Below are 16827 nucleotides of genomic sequence, written 5' to 3'. Positions count from 1 at the left end.
AGGAACAGCCACGACATCGCTGCTGTCAGAGGGGAAGGGATGTGGAAGGGCAGAAGAGAGGGAAGGACAAAATGGATGAGAGAGGAGAGATTTTTTTAGAAAAGGTGGATGAGCAGAGATACTCTGTCATTTAAACCCTTGCAAAAACTCCCTCCCATCAGCGTAAAAAATATCATGCAATGACAAACTGCAGCACCACGATGTTCCAATATTTCTGCTGATTCTTTCTGCTCGCACAAATACACAAACGAGGCTCAGAAAATCCTGACATTACACATTACACATGCAGCAGGCATGTTTTCAGCGGCTGCTTCTTTCACATACATCATCAGAAATCTGCAAACCCTTACAGGTGTTGCACCCTAAAATTGGACCCAAGCAGAAAACAAATGTGTCATGCTTACCTTTCAGTGCTGCAGAATCAGTAAGTCTTTCTGTGTTTGATGGTACGTGATGTGCAGCAGCCCGAGACTCGAATCAATCATCAGATTTCCCACAGCGCCGTGCCTCCGACTGTTGAACGCGAGACGTCCAAAATCACAGGTGCTCTCTGAGAGGCACGAGAGACAGAAGCTGCATGCGGCTTCATCCTCCAGCTCCTCGCTCTGACGTTTAAAAAACCGAGGGGTGGGGGGTTACTATGGCAACATCCCTGCTGCTGGCTGAGAGGATGGAGGGAGTGGGAGGGAGGGAAACTTATATAACTATAATCTTTTTTCTTTTTTGGAGGAGTAGGAGGGGGGGCAAGCCCTTCAGATGTCTCTGGATGCTTGCCGCCTTTCTGCTCGCTGCGTAAAATCAATTCCACTCCATTTAACACCGAGGCCGTCACACCGTTTATGTGACATTGAGAGAGAGAATGGGAGAGAACGAGAGGGTATTTTTGTGTGAGTGGCACCTCTCATATCTGCTGTGAGTTGTGGCGGCTTCAGTCTTTATGGAGTCAGTCCCATCAGTTAAAGGGTGGTAAAAAAAAGAATACTTTTAATCGTCCTGGTTCTTAGAGTAAGAAAACAGGGTGAACACAAAGAGGACGGTCCAACATACTGAGAAGTTGTCAGAGGGTGATCTTTTTTTAACGATTGACAATTTTAGAATCAGATTCATAAAAAGCAGCCGAGTCAAACAGATCAGCCTCGAATACAAAAACACTCTGATAGTAGCAATGAGGACTTCTGAAACCATGGCTGAATGAAGAAAACACACACATAAAATGAATAGTGTTGCTGTTTGAACATTAAGGTGTGACTACTCAAAGGCACTGAAGAGAATTCTCAGATTTCTTCAAAAAGTAATTCATCAGTTTGCATAAATGCACTGAGAGGGAGGAGGACAATTTGACAAGACTTAAAGAGTGTTATTCAGTGTGTGTGTGAGTTAGTGTGTGTGCCTGTGTGTGTATGTGTGTGTTAGTGTGTGTGTGTGTGTGTGTGTGTGTGTGTGTGTGTGTGTGTGTGTTTCACACTTCTGACAGATGCTGAGGGATCACTTCAGTCTGCAGAAAGTCGGAAATAAGCGGTGCGACAACTTCAGGATTATTCAGATGGACGTGATGATCTCCTGGAACTGTTACCACTGAGTGCTGAGACAGAGATTAAAAAAAAAAAGATTTTCAGTAAAAGCTTGCAGAAGTTTTGCATGGAAACTTTTTAGTTTCCATGCATTATTTATTAATTCAAAACAAATGGCAGGAGCTGATTTAGAACTTCTTTTCTCTCATGTTTTGCCTTCTTTACATTGTTGCTTACAATGACAATTCGTCACAATTTCATTCCATCGAGTACGATATGATTCAATACAGTATTATATGAGAATGTATTTGACGGTTAAGTAAAACAGAATAAGAAACAATACGACACCATACACAGTGCAAAACAGTAACATACAATCCACTCAGGGTAATTTGTTTTGAACTTAAATTCAGCTCATCAACTTATTTTACTGTATGATTTGTAATTACCCCATAAAAAGATTGACGATCAAATTAAACTTTTTCCAATCACACAAAAGTTTCAAACTCACATTTCTGTCACGATATCTCTGGAGAAGGATGGAGATTTTTTCCTGCTGCTTTGAATCATGAAAAGTGGGCAAACCTTTATCTGCTCTAGAAAAAATAGAGATTTTGACAGGGTTCAGTATCAAATGTTTTGATACGTTAAAACATTGCAATACAACCATCTCAAAGCAGTGATTAATAACTTACAAAACTACGAGAACTGAGGCCTTTATCCGCGACTGCATCTGCAAACTCTGCTCCAAAGTGGGACGCACTACGTTTGTCTTAAACATAAAATAAAACACGTATGTACAGTACAGAACTTATAGAGAGGGTTGGATGAATGTGGAGGGAAATTTGAAGATTTAGGATGTCAAAGGGGACTTACATAGCCGTGCCGCACGTCTCTGGAGAACAGGAACCCTGCAGAAGAAAAACACATTCAGCTTGCAGCAGATGAGAGAAAGCAAAGTGAGATTTTCCCCCTCAGAGAGGAGAAGAGGAGATAAAGACAAACCTCCTTGGACTGCAGTCAGACCTCTCTCTAAAAGGATGTGGACAGACTGTTCAGACAGAGTTTGGTTTGAGGCAAACAGTCTGTAAGAGAAAAGAAAAAACACTTAAGCTGACAAAAGACAACTACTAGAAACTTCTTCTTTTAAATTTGACAAACTTTATTAATCCCATGAGGGGAGATTACTCTTATTGAAACATGCATAGGCTGAAAAATACACACATGCACAAACATCCTGTGGACAGGCACTAATGGAGAGATGTCAGAGTGAGGTGCTGCATATGAAAGAGCGCCCAAGCAGTTGGCGGTTCGGCGCCTTGCTCAAGGGTACCTTGGCAGTGCTCAGGAAGTGACCTGGCACCTCTCCAGCTACCAGACCAACGTCAGGCGACCCTCCAGTTCCAATCCAAAGTCCCTGCAGACTGAACTACTGCAGCCCCAAACTCTGTTTTTGTGTGTGTGATTAATTGTATTATGTTCAATATTTCTCACATTTATATTTTTATTATTTCAACACACGTAAGACAGTTAAAACAACAATGCAAAAGAACAAGGACAAATGTGCCTACATTACCCACAGTGCAACTAGACTGCCGATAGTCCTAAGAGTTGAGTGTTTTTTAACAGCTGAGATAAGGAGCTCAATGAAGAGGTCGGATAAGACGACTTTATTCACTCTTCACACTTTGTAATTTTCATATTTAGTTTCCAGCTCATATGGACATGAAGGAATATCAGATGCAAAGAAAAGTATTCATCTTACTTTTTATTTCTACATAAGCAGTAGTGCACGCCAAGACGCACGACAGTAACATTGGTGAAGTTGCCGTTATGATACACTTCAGCAAAAACCTCCCTCACACACTCAAGATGATTTAATTGAACTTTTACCTCTCCATTGCCTCTTCGTAAGTGTAAACTTTTATTTCCTGTTCTGTCATTCTGTCATACTCAAGCATCTTGTATACTCCTTCCCTCGTCACCTTGGAGATTTCTTCCTGCATGAAAAGAGAAACACAGAGGTGTGAGATTCCAACACTGCTGACAGGGATGAAACTTGAAATGAAAGTTGATGATTAATTGCACTGATTGTTTTGTTTCATTTCATGGCCTTTTGTTTTAATTTCCTTGTAAAGTATAGTGAAAATAAAAACTGTGGAAGTTCGGCATCTTTTGGTAGAAATCCAGAAGCATCCAGCAGTACAATAGCATCCACCATGTCAGGATACTTTGCACTGAACTGTGGGAAACACGAAATGAACCACATCTGAAATTTTACAAGCAAGTAAGTAAAATAGTCCATGTTTACTTGTAATGTTGTAGCAATGAGTGTTAGTTACCATAGCTGCAATGTTTCCACCTGTAGGGGGCTAAAAAAAATCGATCAGCGGTTTCAGCTGCTTGATGCCAACACAGAAATGAAATTGCCATTAAAGGAGATCTATTATGCTCAGTCTTACCATGAATTATGTCAGACTGGGACACTTATTGAGTAGTGATGCGAGATGTGTAGCTTGAAAAACCTCCTTATTTCTCAAATACTGATGTTAGTAAAAATAATTTCAGCCTCTGCCTTAAACGGTTCATATCAGCGGCTGTTTCTTTAAGGCTCCCCGAAGGCTAGATTCAGAGGTATTCACATGCCCGCACGTGCCTCAGACATGCCCGCTTTCCTCCAATTGACAGTTTTGTTTGCAGTCGCAGTAAAATTGGTGGGCGTGTCCTTAAAAGAGCTGCCAGGTAGGGCAAGTATATTCTACTTTGCTGCATGATTTCTCTTAGACGTCGCCAGAACCTGATGTCAGGTTCTGGCCAAGTCTTGCAAAGTTCTCGTAACATCTCGTTCGGAGCAACAGGAAACCACGTCCACGGATTACAGCAACAACTGTGTCTCTTGTGTTTAAAAAAAACTTTGCAGAGGTTTAGTATGGACATCCAACATATTAAAATTATATGTATGTATGAGCAGAAGATCTAGAACAAAAGATCAGCAAATCAAGAGGACGTGCCACAACACTGATCCCTCATTCACAACAGCGAAGTAAATGGAAGAAAAAAAAACATCCTTAGAGCCTGGTACAAAAAAACGATTTTAGTCCGGTTACTGTAGTTAATATCTTTTTTGGCACACACTGTGAGAGGGGGTGAAAGTCATCTGTTTTAACAGGGTTGAACCATTGACTAAAATCACCCTCAAAATCACGCCTATCTTGTTGCCTGACTTTTCTTAAGGCTTTGGATTGAGTGAGTATAACATTAAAGGTCCCATATTATGCTTTTTTCTGATTTTATATTCTCTTTAGTGTGTTTTCCAAGTGTCCTGTGCATGTTTAGTCACATCTATGCACAAAAATTCAAAGTCTGCCGAAACGCGGCTTCTCCTACGTCCTCCTGTTAGCTGTAACATTAGCTGCATGTAACGCTCGGTTCTAGCCCCCTCGATAAAAATGTGTCAGTGCGGCGTCATTGTCGGTGTGAGATCACTGATCTAAGCCCATTGGCTCGTTGTGGCAAGCCCTGCAGCTCATGTTGAAATGTTCCGAGACACATGCTGAGCAACTGACCAATAACGACAGAGCGGATCGGCAGACCAATCAGAGCAGACTTGGTCCACGTGGGGTCTAACAGTGTGGGCTCAACAGAGTGTAGCTGACGGACTCAGAGCGTAGAGGGAGCAAGGAGGAGCAGTACATGAAAACAGACACTTTTTTCTGACTTTAGTTATTGTGAACGTACAAAAGTAGGAACATAGATTAAATATACGAACTCCAAAAAGGGCAGAATATGGGCTCTTTAACACGCTATAGGTGGCTGATTTCAACACGTTGACCCAGATAAACTGAATATTTTACCTTCTGAAAACACTGCTGAGAATATAAAACGGTGTAAAAGGAAGCATTAGTACACTGCCTTTGAAAGATCAGCACACAATCTGATAATAGAATATGTAGGACATTAACTGCTGCCTTGAAGGATTTTACAGCACTTAAGGGTTTAACAGACAAGTGTGTCCTTAAGTTAACTTAAGGATGAATGCTCAGGGCAGGGCTCTTTGTTGCTCACTGTTCAAGGGGAACATTTTAATTAACCACACTTTTTTAGACTACCTTAGGTTAACTTGAAACTGCAGACAACAGCAAGTTACCCACAAACACGAGGCGTCATTTAGGAGCTGTTTTAGGAACAAATCTGGTCGGTCCAGAAATGCTCTTTCTGCCAACTTGCTTAAGAATAAAGGATGTCATAAGAAGGAAGCAGACGTGTGGTATTTTATATTATTGTTAATGTAAACACAGTTTATTTTTCATTTAAAAAACATCTTTTCTCCATAGCACAATTATTTACTGATGCCCCTCTTCGTGCAGTTTCATGTGGTGTTTTGCACAAAAGTCCTGAAAAATCCTTACGGCAAATGCAAGTGTGAACCATAGACTGTAAATATTACTGGACGAACCCTGACCCGTCTGTGACATAGGCAGAAAATGAGTCCAATCGACGGCCGCATCCATATTGGATTTGCAGTCTCAACCTATCTTCAGATCAACCTAGCAACAGCAGTAAGGCGGGACCGGCGGGACTTAGCTCCGCCCATTCAGCTCGACGTTAGCAGTCCACTTGACAGCATAGCTAACAGCTAGGCTGAGAAAACTCTACAAACAGTAAGTTAACATTTAACTTTTCTACAACACAGTTAAAACGAATTATATTCAACACAAATATTTAATTAAAGTCTTAAAACTACACTTTTTTAAATATACAATTATGTTTATGAGTTATTTGTTAGAGAAGTTAGACTTTGTCAGTGTTAGCAGAGAAATACATTAACAAAGTTTTATCCATAAACTGTAAATAAATATGAGACATCCAGAAGAAATCAATATTACAAAGCATACAGTTCATGTTACTGTTGTGACAAAAAGAGGAATGTCTGTGTTTTATATTTACTGATGTCAACAGCGATGAGGTGAACATGACAATTGAAAAATAATGATTTAGTATTTATTATAAGACATTTGTTTTCTATTGAACCCCGTGAAGTCATGGAGTCTGTGGACAGTGTCAGCTTCACACCAAAAACTTTAAGTATTAGAAAAAATAGTATTTAAGACTGGCATCTATTATTATGAGTTGCAGCTACCTTGTTCAATATTATTCCTGCAGATGTGGCTCATAACAAAAAAACAGCCTGAGCTGTCACATGTAGTTAACTGTACATTTTGTGTTGTCTGAGGCATTAATTGAACATCTTTGTATTTCTCCTATAGACACAGTGTGGATTATTGGTGACTGGTCCATCGAGGTGCCCAGAGAGCTGCAGAGACAGAGGAAGAAGCCTGAGCCTCAACAACATCTGCATTTGTTGGTTCTTCTGGGGTGGACTTCAGTTGCTTCTCTTCAACAGCTCGCTGTGAGGGAGGTCTCCCCCGGATGGCCTGAGTGATGTCACCCACAGGCTGAGAGCTGGAGCTGAGACGGGTTTTAAGCCTCTTGACAAACCATTACACCGCGCCCACCTGTCAAGCTGGTCAGCTACACGCCTTATTGTGAATAACTCTTATCCTTCATCAAAACATTCCCCCCCTGTACAGTGTGTGTCCATCGAGACATGAGCTAATCACACCTATTTGTTTGTTTTGTACCAAGCTGTAAACATGTTCATCTCTGCTGTAAAAACAGACTTTTTTTAATGTTGTTTATCAGATTAAATAAATATTTCTATATAAATGCACTCTTTTATGTCTACTTATGAGTATACATTTCAGATTAATGCTCAACTCAATAGCTTAGGGAAGGAAGTCTACTTTTACACAACTTCTTACTCTTTTGATAAATACTAATGTAGTTCATTTCTGAAAGTGGGATGGAACAGAGTCATTGCAAAAATTTGCCCTTAAACACAGCCCCATTCTTAAATCAAGATACGTGGAGAGTAAATAAGATCAATAACTGGTGAATAAAAACACAGTTAAAAATGATTTAGAAATGTAGTCTTCCCAGATCAATATCACATAATATCAACTTCTCCCATCTAAACTGGACAAAGGGTTTTAAAATAGGAAGAAAATAGTTTGATTGCAAGTTGTTTGGAGGAGATCTAGTTTTATTTGAACAGCATGAATACAGTCTTCCAAGGTGCAAACCCTCCTCTTCCTCCTGAAGCTTGTGGAGCTCGTTGATGTACTGCTGTCTTATCTGCTGGCCATCTTCTCTCAGCAGAACTTCGACTGTTGAAAAGTCATTCAGAAGAAGCTCGAGCATGTGACATGGATCCAGGAGAACATGGACTTTTAGTGCGAGGTCTTCAGGATGACAAAGAAAGAGAGAAAATATCAGTTATTCATTAAATCATTTTGTTTGTTCTCATCTATTTTTCTGTATTCATCTGTGTGTAAGAACACATTTATAAATTCAACAGTGTACTACCCAGACAACAAAGGTACAGTATTCAGATAATCAACATCTATTCAAAGTTAAGAAGATAAACATTATTGTAATCATCATCTCTCACTCACACAATGATATTCCACATTAAATTGTCTCAGATTTTGTGAGGAAAAATTAAGCAATTTATTGTGGATAGTACTTCATCTTAACATGAAACAAATATAACCTGAATTATTTAAATCATTAACAGGTCCCAACTCTCTGTGCTTTAGTACAGAACATACAGTAACTCATTTATTATTAACATGAGCTCAGTACATGGCTGTACTCTTCAAACTATTTCTTATACTTTATATCTATGTGCTTTAAATCTTATTTTCATTCCATGTTATTTATATTTTATATTTCTACAGCTATATTCTGTGTATGAGTTCAGTGAAAATTAATCTGGTTATTAATATAGTTCTTAATGGTTACAGATGCTCTTACAAAGTGAAGTTTTTTAAAGTTGTTAACAGTTTGCTCAAATCTTAAGACAGCACATTAGGTTCAGTTCAGTTTATGTTACTGACGGATAATTACTACACAAAGTTTGTTTTTTAATGTCCACATTTAGGTGGAGTATAACATTCATCATAACGTCAGATAACCACCGAGGTGAACCTTTAGCTTCTAACATCACACAAACTCACTATTTTCAACAACAACATCTTAACAACAAACATTTCTAAACCATTGTAAATAATGTAAATAATGAGCTACACAGTTAGCCGACTGGTTTACAAGCTAACGCTAAACAAGCTAGGTCCGTAAATATAAACACATGAGTAAGCAGTAAATATAACACTACTATATCACTTACCGAAGAAAACTGAAGCATCAACTTGTTGGATGGCCTGTTAACCGCACAGCAAGCCGTGCACAGCTGTCAATCAAATCTGACACAACCAAATATGGGCATAGTCGTTTTCCTTAATAGAATAAAATCCGATGAGTTATAAAAAAATTCACCCCCCCCACAGTGTGAGGAGAAGGGGCCGTCAACTTATCAGATATATCTAGTTTTTTGAACCAGGCTGTAAACATGTTGATTCCTGTGGTAAAAACGGGCTTTTTTGGCTGTGGGCTTATGACACTTCCGGCGCTTCTGCAGCCAGCCTCAAGTGGAACCTCGAGGAACTGCAGTTTTTTGTACTTCCGCATAGGCTTCATTTTTCGAGACCGGAGGTTGCCCCTTGGTGTGAACGTAATCAGAAGAAATGTTCTTCCAGACTTCACTCAGACTTTTTCATTCCAGCCCTCAAAGTAAATTTAACTCTGAAGTAGGGGCGAGAAAAAGTGCCAAAGACTCAGGTCAAAGTCTCTAACATTCACCACGAGTGGGCAGGAGTGATGACATTCAGATCGTGCGATGAGCTCGCTCTGGTAATGAAGATGCTTCAGATTATTTCTGAACCACCATCCCCCCTGAATCAGGCAGGGGAAACTTCACAGTGTTGGAGACATGTGTGAATAAGCAACTCGGGTAGATTTCCGGGGCGAGCTGTCCTGTGTGAAGATAATGTTTCATCTTTAATTTACACAGACAAAAACTTTACTGAACTCAATAAACAGGTGATGTCGATCTGTACCGTGCAGCATGAGAGGTATCAGACTTGACTGTGACTGTGAGGGATTCATTCTCTCATAACTTGTGCACGAGGAAGTTGGACTGTGACAGCACTTTAGTTTGTAAGAAGTCAGACACAAAGGGAGCAACGACTTCAGGTTTATCCAGATGAAGGTGGTGATGGCCCGGCACCGTCACCACCGAGTGCTGAAACAAACAGGTACAGAGAGAGGTGTGAATATAGAGTTAGATAGAGAATCATGAACTTCTGAGTGGTTACATGATCAGAACAAACATATTTTCATGACTCACGTTTCCATCCCGAAAACTTTGGAGAAGTTTGGAAGTGAATGTAGCCTTAGCCGGTTCAGCAAGCATTCTGTCAGAACCACCTCCCGCCCTGGAAAAAAATACATTTATTATATATTCAAATGAATGTAAGGAAAGGTGATGAAATGTTGTATATGTTATTTGTGTTTCCATTCAAACATCAAACTGAATGCAAAATATTGAAAGATTTAAAAAAAGAATGATGTCAGAGTGGGGCTCGCTGTGTTTCTGTCGGTACAGATGTACGAGAAGTGCTTACACTTTGTTATCTATTGCAAACATATATTTCAGTGTAGTGCTGGACGACTTACAAAATGAGCAAAACAGAGCCTCGGATCTTCGACAGCATCACCAGACTCTGCTCCAAACTCACGGCCATCATGTTTTTCTGAAAACAGGAAATAAAAACATGTGTTACAAAAATAAAAGCTGAATGGTTTTGCCCCTAGAGGGGGAAAAAAAAAAAAAGGTTGGGCGATAATAGTGACTTACAAAATTAACTCTCAGGTCTCTGGAGAATATGAACCCTGATGAAGAGAAACACATGTCAGCAGATGGCAGAAAGCAAAGTGAGATTTTCCCCCTCAGAGAGGAGCAGAGGAGATAAAGACAAACCTCCTTGGACTGCAGTCAGACCTCGCTCTAAAAGGATGTGGACAGACTGTTCAGACAGACTTTGGTTTGCAGCCATTAGCCTGAAAAGAGAACATAAATAAAACACTTGAGCAGCTGATTTAGGACGCAAAGTTCATAGAAATCTGAGAGTCTATTACACATCTCTAACAACTGGAGTGGCTTACCTTTCAGCTGCCTTTTCATGAGTGTAAATTCTTGTCTTCTCTTTGTTTTTACTCTCAAACTGAATCATTGCATCCATGACATGCCTCATCACTTCTGGTAGCTGTGCCTGCAGGGAGAGACAGAGAGAGAGTATTAACGCAGCTGACATATCTCTAAGGGAAAAAGATGTGGTATGAGGAGGAATACAAATTCAGAAGAAAAACACAGCTCATTTACATTTAAAGCTACAGACACAGAAACAGCCTGTTCTGAGCAGGGCTGAAATAGAGGGGTTTATAGGCATGATCAAATACAGGATCAGAGTGGATTTAGATCAAGAAACTTCACACACATGTTTTGGGAACCTCTGAGACTTATTTAAACTGGTTGAGAATATGTGACCTTTAAGGTTCACCTTAGCTCCACCCCTTTGCTTGTTTCTAAGATGATTCAAAGTGAAGTTGAGATTTAGCGATTCCAATACGGCGACCTCGATCATTCCGCTTTATAATGCTTCCCCTGAAACCAACGAGTGATGGCAGTTAGACTGCGTCCATATTTTATACAGTCTGATTAATCCACAAAGAAATATGAATGCTCCGCAGCTCTGAAAAATGGTTTCTTACTGAATCTTTAGGTAGAAATCCGTAAGTGTCAAGCAGAACAAGAGCATCTACCATCTCAGGATACAAAGCAGTGAACTGTGGGAAACACATTTGGACAATATGATGAACCATGATAGAAATAAACTTCTGTTATATTAGAACAAATAAAAACCTGATGAGACACTTAGACTTACCATTCCTGCAATGTGACCACCTGTAAATAAAAAGAGGAATCACACTTTAAAATCATTTTTAAATCAGCCACATATACAAAAGATTAAATTCAGCCATAAAGCTGCACTCACCCATACTGTGAGCGATGATGGAGAATTTCTTCAGCTGCAGAGCTGTGGGAGTTCATTTCACAGATCATCAAACAGGCAGGTTCACGATTTCTTCACAGAAACAAAAAAACTGAGGAAGTTTTTAGATAATCGAAAGTCCTGCTGTGTGTTAGTTACAGTAACTAGACTTAGGCCGTCCTGGAGGAGTACAACATCATGTAAAACCAAACCATTAGAAAAAAAATTATTCAACAACTTCACAAACTCACACACCGACAACAACTCTTCTTAGGTCCAACGCATATGCAGCATGAGAGTAGAAAACTCCAGGAGGAAGGTGAGATGACAGGCCGTGACCCACGAGATCCAGCGCCACATATCTGCACTCTGAAAGGAAGATCAACTCAGTACTCAAGGCAGGTTCATATCTTTTCAAATATCTCCTAAAAATACATATTTCCATATAAGTTTAAAGGGAGTTTTCTGGAAAGAAACAAATGAATTTTTGAGTCCATCGCGTTTGAGCTTCAGTGGAGACCAAGTTTATTTTAAATAATCCTTATTTTAAGACCCAGCTCCTTCATGAACACCTACACACTTAATGATATTGATGACGATGATGATGGTTTGGTTTGATAATGACGATGATGATATTTAGGATGGCTTTGTCCATGTTGTGCTCTGCCTTTGTGCACAGCCTGTCAGCACCTGTGTGTTTGTTTGCACTTAGTCAGAGGCGCTGCACGTCAACAGGCAAGGCAGGCAACTGCTCTGGGGCCCCAGACCAGTAGGGGGCCCCTGAGGGTTCACAAACTTAAACAAAGGCAGTGGCCAAAATTTCAGTATAGGAAACCTCCCTAAGGGGGCCCCATCTGACAGCACTCACTCTCAGGAGTTGCATGCATTATCGCAGTGAGAACCAAAGTTTGTCAATAAAATAAAGAAGGAAAATTGAAGAGGAATTATCCGTCTATAGGAGAGAAAAAAGATGCTGGAAACAAGAGGAGTAAGCGTCGTCTGGCAGACATAACGGTGATGAACGCTGGTTGGAGGGCCCCCTAATCGTTTTTGCCTAGAATCACCACTGCACTTAGTGACGCTGTTTCCTCTTCTCTGGATCGTTGCTCGTGTTGTTCTTACTCTCAGATGTACGTCGCTTTGGAAAAAAAGCGTCTTGTGAGTGAATTGTAGAATTATATAATTTTAAATTTGCACGGTCTAAAAGGTGTTCTGCCACAAGCAACAGGTTTCAGGTAAGCACACTGTTGCTACAGCAACAGAAACTGGTGATGGTATAAAGCAGTTACAGTTTAACAGACATTGACACGTTTACCGTTTTGACTGATCCATGCAGAGTAAATTATTGACACAATACTTGTGGCAACTCCTCAAATTCCAGAGCATTACATGGAAGTATGATTTTGTAAGAGTTTTAGTAGAATTTTAGTTCATAAAATATAACAGAACTGTTTCACTTCTCCAACTTTCAAATTTCACTTCCAAATCTCCACAGAGCTTCCTTTGAATAGATGTAACAATGCGCACGTGTTTTGCCCCTGACAAATAAACAAGCAGTGTTACCCAGTTATTTAACAGACTGTCTTCACACGTATGAACCAGTGGTAGTTCACCTTTAGGCAGAAGGGGAATGAGGGTGTTGAATGAACCACAGTTGTCAGCCCAGCCGTGCAGGCACAGCACAGGATAACCATCATCAGGACCCCACACTCGACCTCTGATCTCCCCCCACGGGACCGGGACACGGAGCTCTGAAACTACAACACAGCACAGCTTTTATTCTTCTTAAACTCAAACAAAGGCTGAATTCACTTGACAACTATTGTCGTTGCAGCCAAGAGAAATGACTAAAGACATGAGAAAATGTAATTTATTGAACTGATGAGAATTAAACTACATTCATGACTCCTGACAGTGATTAAACTTGTGCAGACTATGTTGCAGCTCTGCATATATTTTTTACCTTCTTTGGCCATAGTTGTTGATGTTGCAAAGCGAACAACTCATGCAGAGGAGCTCGCAAACTTTATAAACTTTAAACCAAAAACCAGAACACGTCCCCAGTCCGTGAAACTCCCGTGGTGGTCTCCGGTCGCTGCTGCCGGAAGAGTTCGTTGTTGGTGAAAGCAGCTTGGACTCTGAGCTCCGGCAGTCATTTCTCCCTCAGTACGGACTTCCAGGCAGCGCCTCCGACACAAATACGAGACGCATCCATGGACGCATCTTAAACTATCCAATGCGGAAACATCCGAGGGTGAGAAAGAGGCAAAATGGATTAGTCCTACAAAATAAATACATGTAATTTCCCCGGAGTGTCCTACTGGGGTCGGTCTCTACAAAACAAGTAAATTCTTATTAGGCCCTCAGTAAAAAGTCAAACTTTCAGGGGCGGATCCAGACTTTTTTAATGGGGTGTCAAAATATTATTTGTACACTTTACTCTATGAAATTACTGTAGCAAGATGTAAGATATGATTGCCTTTATCAGAATATGTTCTTTTGTAAAAACCTATTGCTTTAATATCAGTCACCTCTTTTACCACATTTCTTCTAATCCTCAGATTTAACAAGAAAAATGATTTGTCTAAAATGTTGTTATAAACCTTTTGAGTTCATGTCATTTCTCTGCTGCGATAATCCAGGATGTGGCTGTAGATGAAACTAAAAACTGTACGTGAAACATAGGCTACATACATACTGTATAGTGTACATATATCCAAAATTACTGTACACTGTAAAAACAAAAAGTCATGATAACATAAAATTCTAAATTTTACTTCAAGTCTATGAAAATGTTGTGTTAACTCAATATTATACGTTTATGTCACCTCAACTAATTGAAAGTTTTCCAACTTTGAAAAGTGATTCATATTAAATTAAAAATGGCGAGCACTATTTTCAGTTGAGAGGAGTATTATTCTTTCAGGGATGTGGATGGAGAAGGAGACGTACCTGTGCTGGGCAGTGAGTCTGAATGTGCTCTTTTGTAATCTGGAGAGTGGCTGGATTTCCCGGTTTTCATGGTGAGTGAATAACAAATTTATCCCAATTTATCGTTCATTGTAAGTTCAGTTAATTTTAAGGCAGACCGGACACTAACTTTTTAAAGTTATAGCAACTATTTTTTTTTTGTTTTTTTTACAGTGTATAATGAGAACAGATTGATTTGTTAGATCATCAAACTGGAGGAAAGCAAACTGTTGAGATATCCAACACTATATGCTATGTTTGCCCTGCAAATAAATATATGACTGCTTTCAATAAATAAAAAAATCATTGTAGTTCCAGTCTAATTTATCAACAAATATTGATTTATAACTACAAGGTACATTAGAGTTTTAACAGTATACAAAGGGACTCAAGGAAGCTGTAATTGTTGATTTATCTCTAGAAGAGGATCATGTAATCAAAATGTACCTCTAAGTTATGAATAGTGTCGACAGAAGTATAATAGTATATTAGAACAAGGTCAGACATATTTAGCATCTCATCTTCTTGTAAAGTCGAATAGAATAAACTCTCAGTGGAGAAGAGGATGAGAGACACAGTCAGCTCAGGTGGAGAAGGACTCGTTCTTCTTCACAACTACTTCAAAGATACAGTAAGTTCATCTTTCACTCAAGAACGCTCCTTTACTTCTCACAAACTTTTGAGATGAAACATGGACTTAAGAGTCAGTGTGCAACTAATAAAATATTAACAAGAGGCAGCAGACATCTCAGGCATGCAGTGCATCACAAACACTCTTCAAAGACAACAGGTACCAGGTGATAGTACAGATCCATGCCTGCAAATACCTGAGGGGCAGCAGGAAGGTATCAAGCCAAGAGCAGAGTTCAGCAGCCTGAACTAGTGTCAGACAACAAAGTCTAAAAGATGATGAAGATCTTAAACCGACCATTCTTAAGAAACTCTGAGATTCTTTTTAAGCATGTAGGCCTAAGCTGTTTATCTCCTCTATAACTATCAAATGTGGCACTTTTATATCACACTAAATGCATATAAAACATTTACACCCAGCGGCCGCTTTGTGAGTGTATAAAATAGTAGGCCTACACAAAGTACAGTCATTGAATCTTTACATAATAATCAGTTTATGTTGAAGGTTTCAGAAATGTGTACATTTACAAATGTTGTTTTAATATGTGCTTTAATGAACGTTAGCTAGAAAGTTGTTGACGCTAACTTCAGCTAGAAAGTTGTTGACGCTAACATTAGTTGTTGTAGCTAGTTAAAGGCTTTATATGTGATTTTTCACACTTAAATGTAATAGAAATCAAGTATATCCTCTGAAAATAACTCTGTGAGTCATGACTGTCTACAATGGGTGTAACACCCGAGTCCCACTGTCTGTGATGTTTTCAGAGTCCTATCTTCAGTTTGTTTACATCGCCTGGACGGCCGGCTGACTCCTCCCCTCGTGTATAAAAGTTGTTTAATTGAGGGACTAGAGAAAAGAAGAATAACATACTGTACTCACTGCTTAACTGTGTTTCTAGATCACGCTCATTTCAGGTAAATTTACATGCAGTGTGAAGATACCAGCATAATTAAGATCGCTAGCATTAGCATGCTAACACAACAATGCACCGCGAGTTGTTTTGGTTTCATGATGGTGCTCAAGGGCGACATCTACTGGATCAAAAAAAAATCACATATGAAGCCTTTAATGACTAATCAAATATTTGTTTTATAGTTTAAATCTTGAAGGCAGTCCCTCCAGTTGCTGATCTTATGAAAGCAGTAAAATGATGGTCAGTCCATTTGTTAGGTACCTTTTACATTTTAACACACTAGTACAATATCATAAACTGATTTTACCTTTCCACCTTTATCACTCTGACCATGACGTCACTATTCAATATTAAGTCAGTATGCCAATGTTTGAATCCAACTAAAAACACCTTCAAGACAAAACAGCCTGCCACAGGCGGACTCAGGATGTTTGGGGGCCGGGGCGAGAATGTAAAAGGGCACGCTATAGGACACTTCATCATGTTTTGCCCACTAAGAGGGCTCCCCGGAGGACACTTCATGTTTCATCGACCACAAGGGCATCCATCATGGGGAGCCTGGACACATCATGAGGGCACTTTCGCTGCAGTTTTCCCCAAAGGCCCCCCCCTGAGTCCACCAGCTCCTCGCCATCAAAGCTCTTCTCTCTCTAATGAAAAGTGAGCTGAGTCCTTCAAGATGATCCACCATGTAATGTGGATTTAAAAAAAAATCACATCTCATCTGGCTTTTCTTTCCCGCTCACTCAGAAATTGAAAGCTTACCTTTTGGCTGAACTGTTTTTGTTT

General features: G+C 39.8%; 1 protein-coding gene across 1 annotated transcript; it reads right to left on the bottom strand.

The window, feature by feature from the left end:
• Positions 1-405: 405 nt before the first annotated feature.
• Positions 406-16759, bottom strand: LOC109978360 (serine hydrolase-like protein). Its single transcript, XM_065953896.1, has 19 exons — positions 13488-16759; positions 13138-13281; positions 11780-11893; positions 11528-11569; positions 11417-11436; positions 11244-11318; positions 10638-10744; positions 10453-10532; positions 10330-10364; positions 10149-10225; positions 9820-9907; positions 9586-9714; positions 3668-3753; positions 3405-3569; positions 2517-2596; positions 2388-2422; positions 2207-2283; positions 2023-2107; positions 406-1582 (listed from the first exon to the last, which is right to left on the bottom strand). The coding sequence occupies exons 1-19, from the start codon at positions 13498-13500 to the stop codon at positions 1460-1462; spliced, it is 1575 nt and encodes a 524-aa protein (XP_065809968.1). The 5' UTR covers positions 13501-16759; the 3' UTR covers positions 406-1459.
• Between the last annotated feature and the right edge of the window lie 68 nt (positions 16760-16827).

This window comes from Labrus bergylta, chromosome 1, assembly GCF_963930695.1.
Source record: "Labrus bergylta chromosome 1, fLabBer1.1, whole genome shotgun sequence".
Taxonomy (NCBI): Eukaryota; Metazoa; Chordata; class Actinopteri; order Labriformes; family Labridae; genus Labrus; species Labrus bergylta.
This window is presented reverse-complemented; position numbering and strand designations above follow the sequence as displayed.

Bases quoted from the DNA above. Each gene is read 5' to 3' on its own strand.
- LOC109978360 (XM_065953896.1), bottom strand. The intron at 2,284-2,387 runs GTAAGTCCCCTT...TTTATGTTTAAG, and splicing joins GAGACGTGCGGCACGGCTAT to ACAAACGTAGTGCGTCCCAC. The intron at 1,583-2,022 runs GTGAGTTTGAAA...TCTCTGTCTCAG, and splicing joins AGAGATATCGTGACAGAAAT to CACTCAGTGGTAACAGTTCC.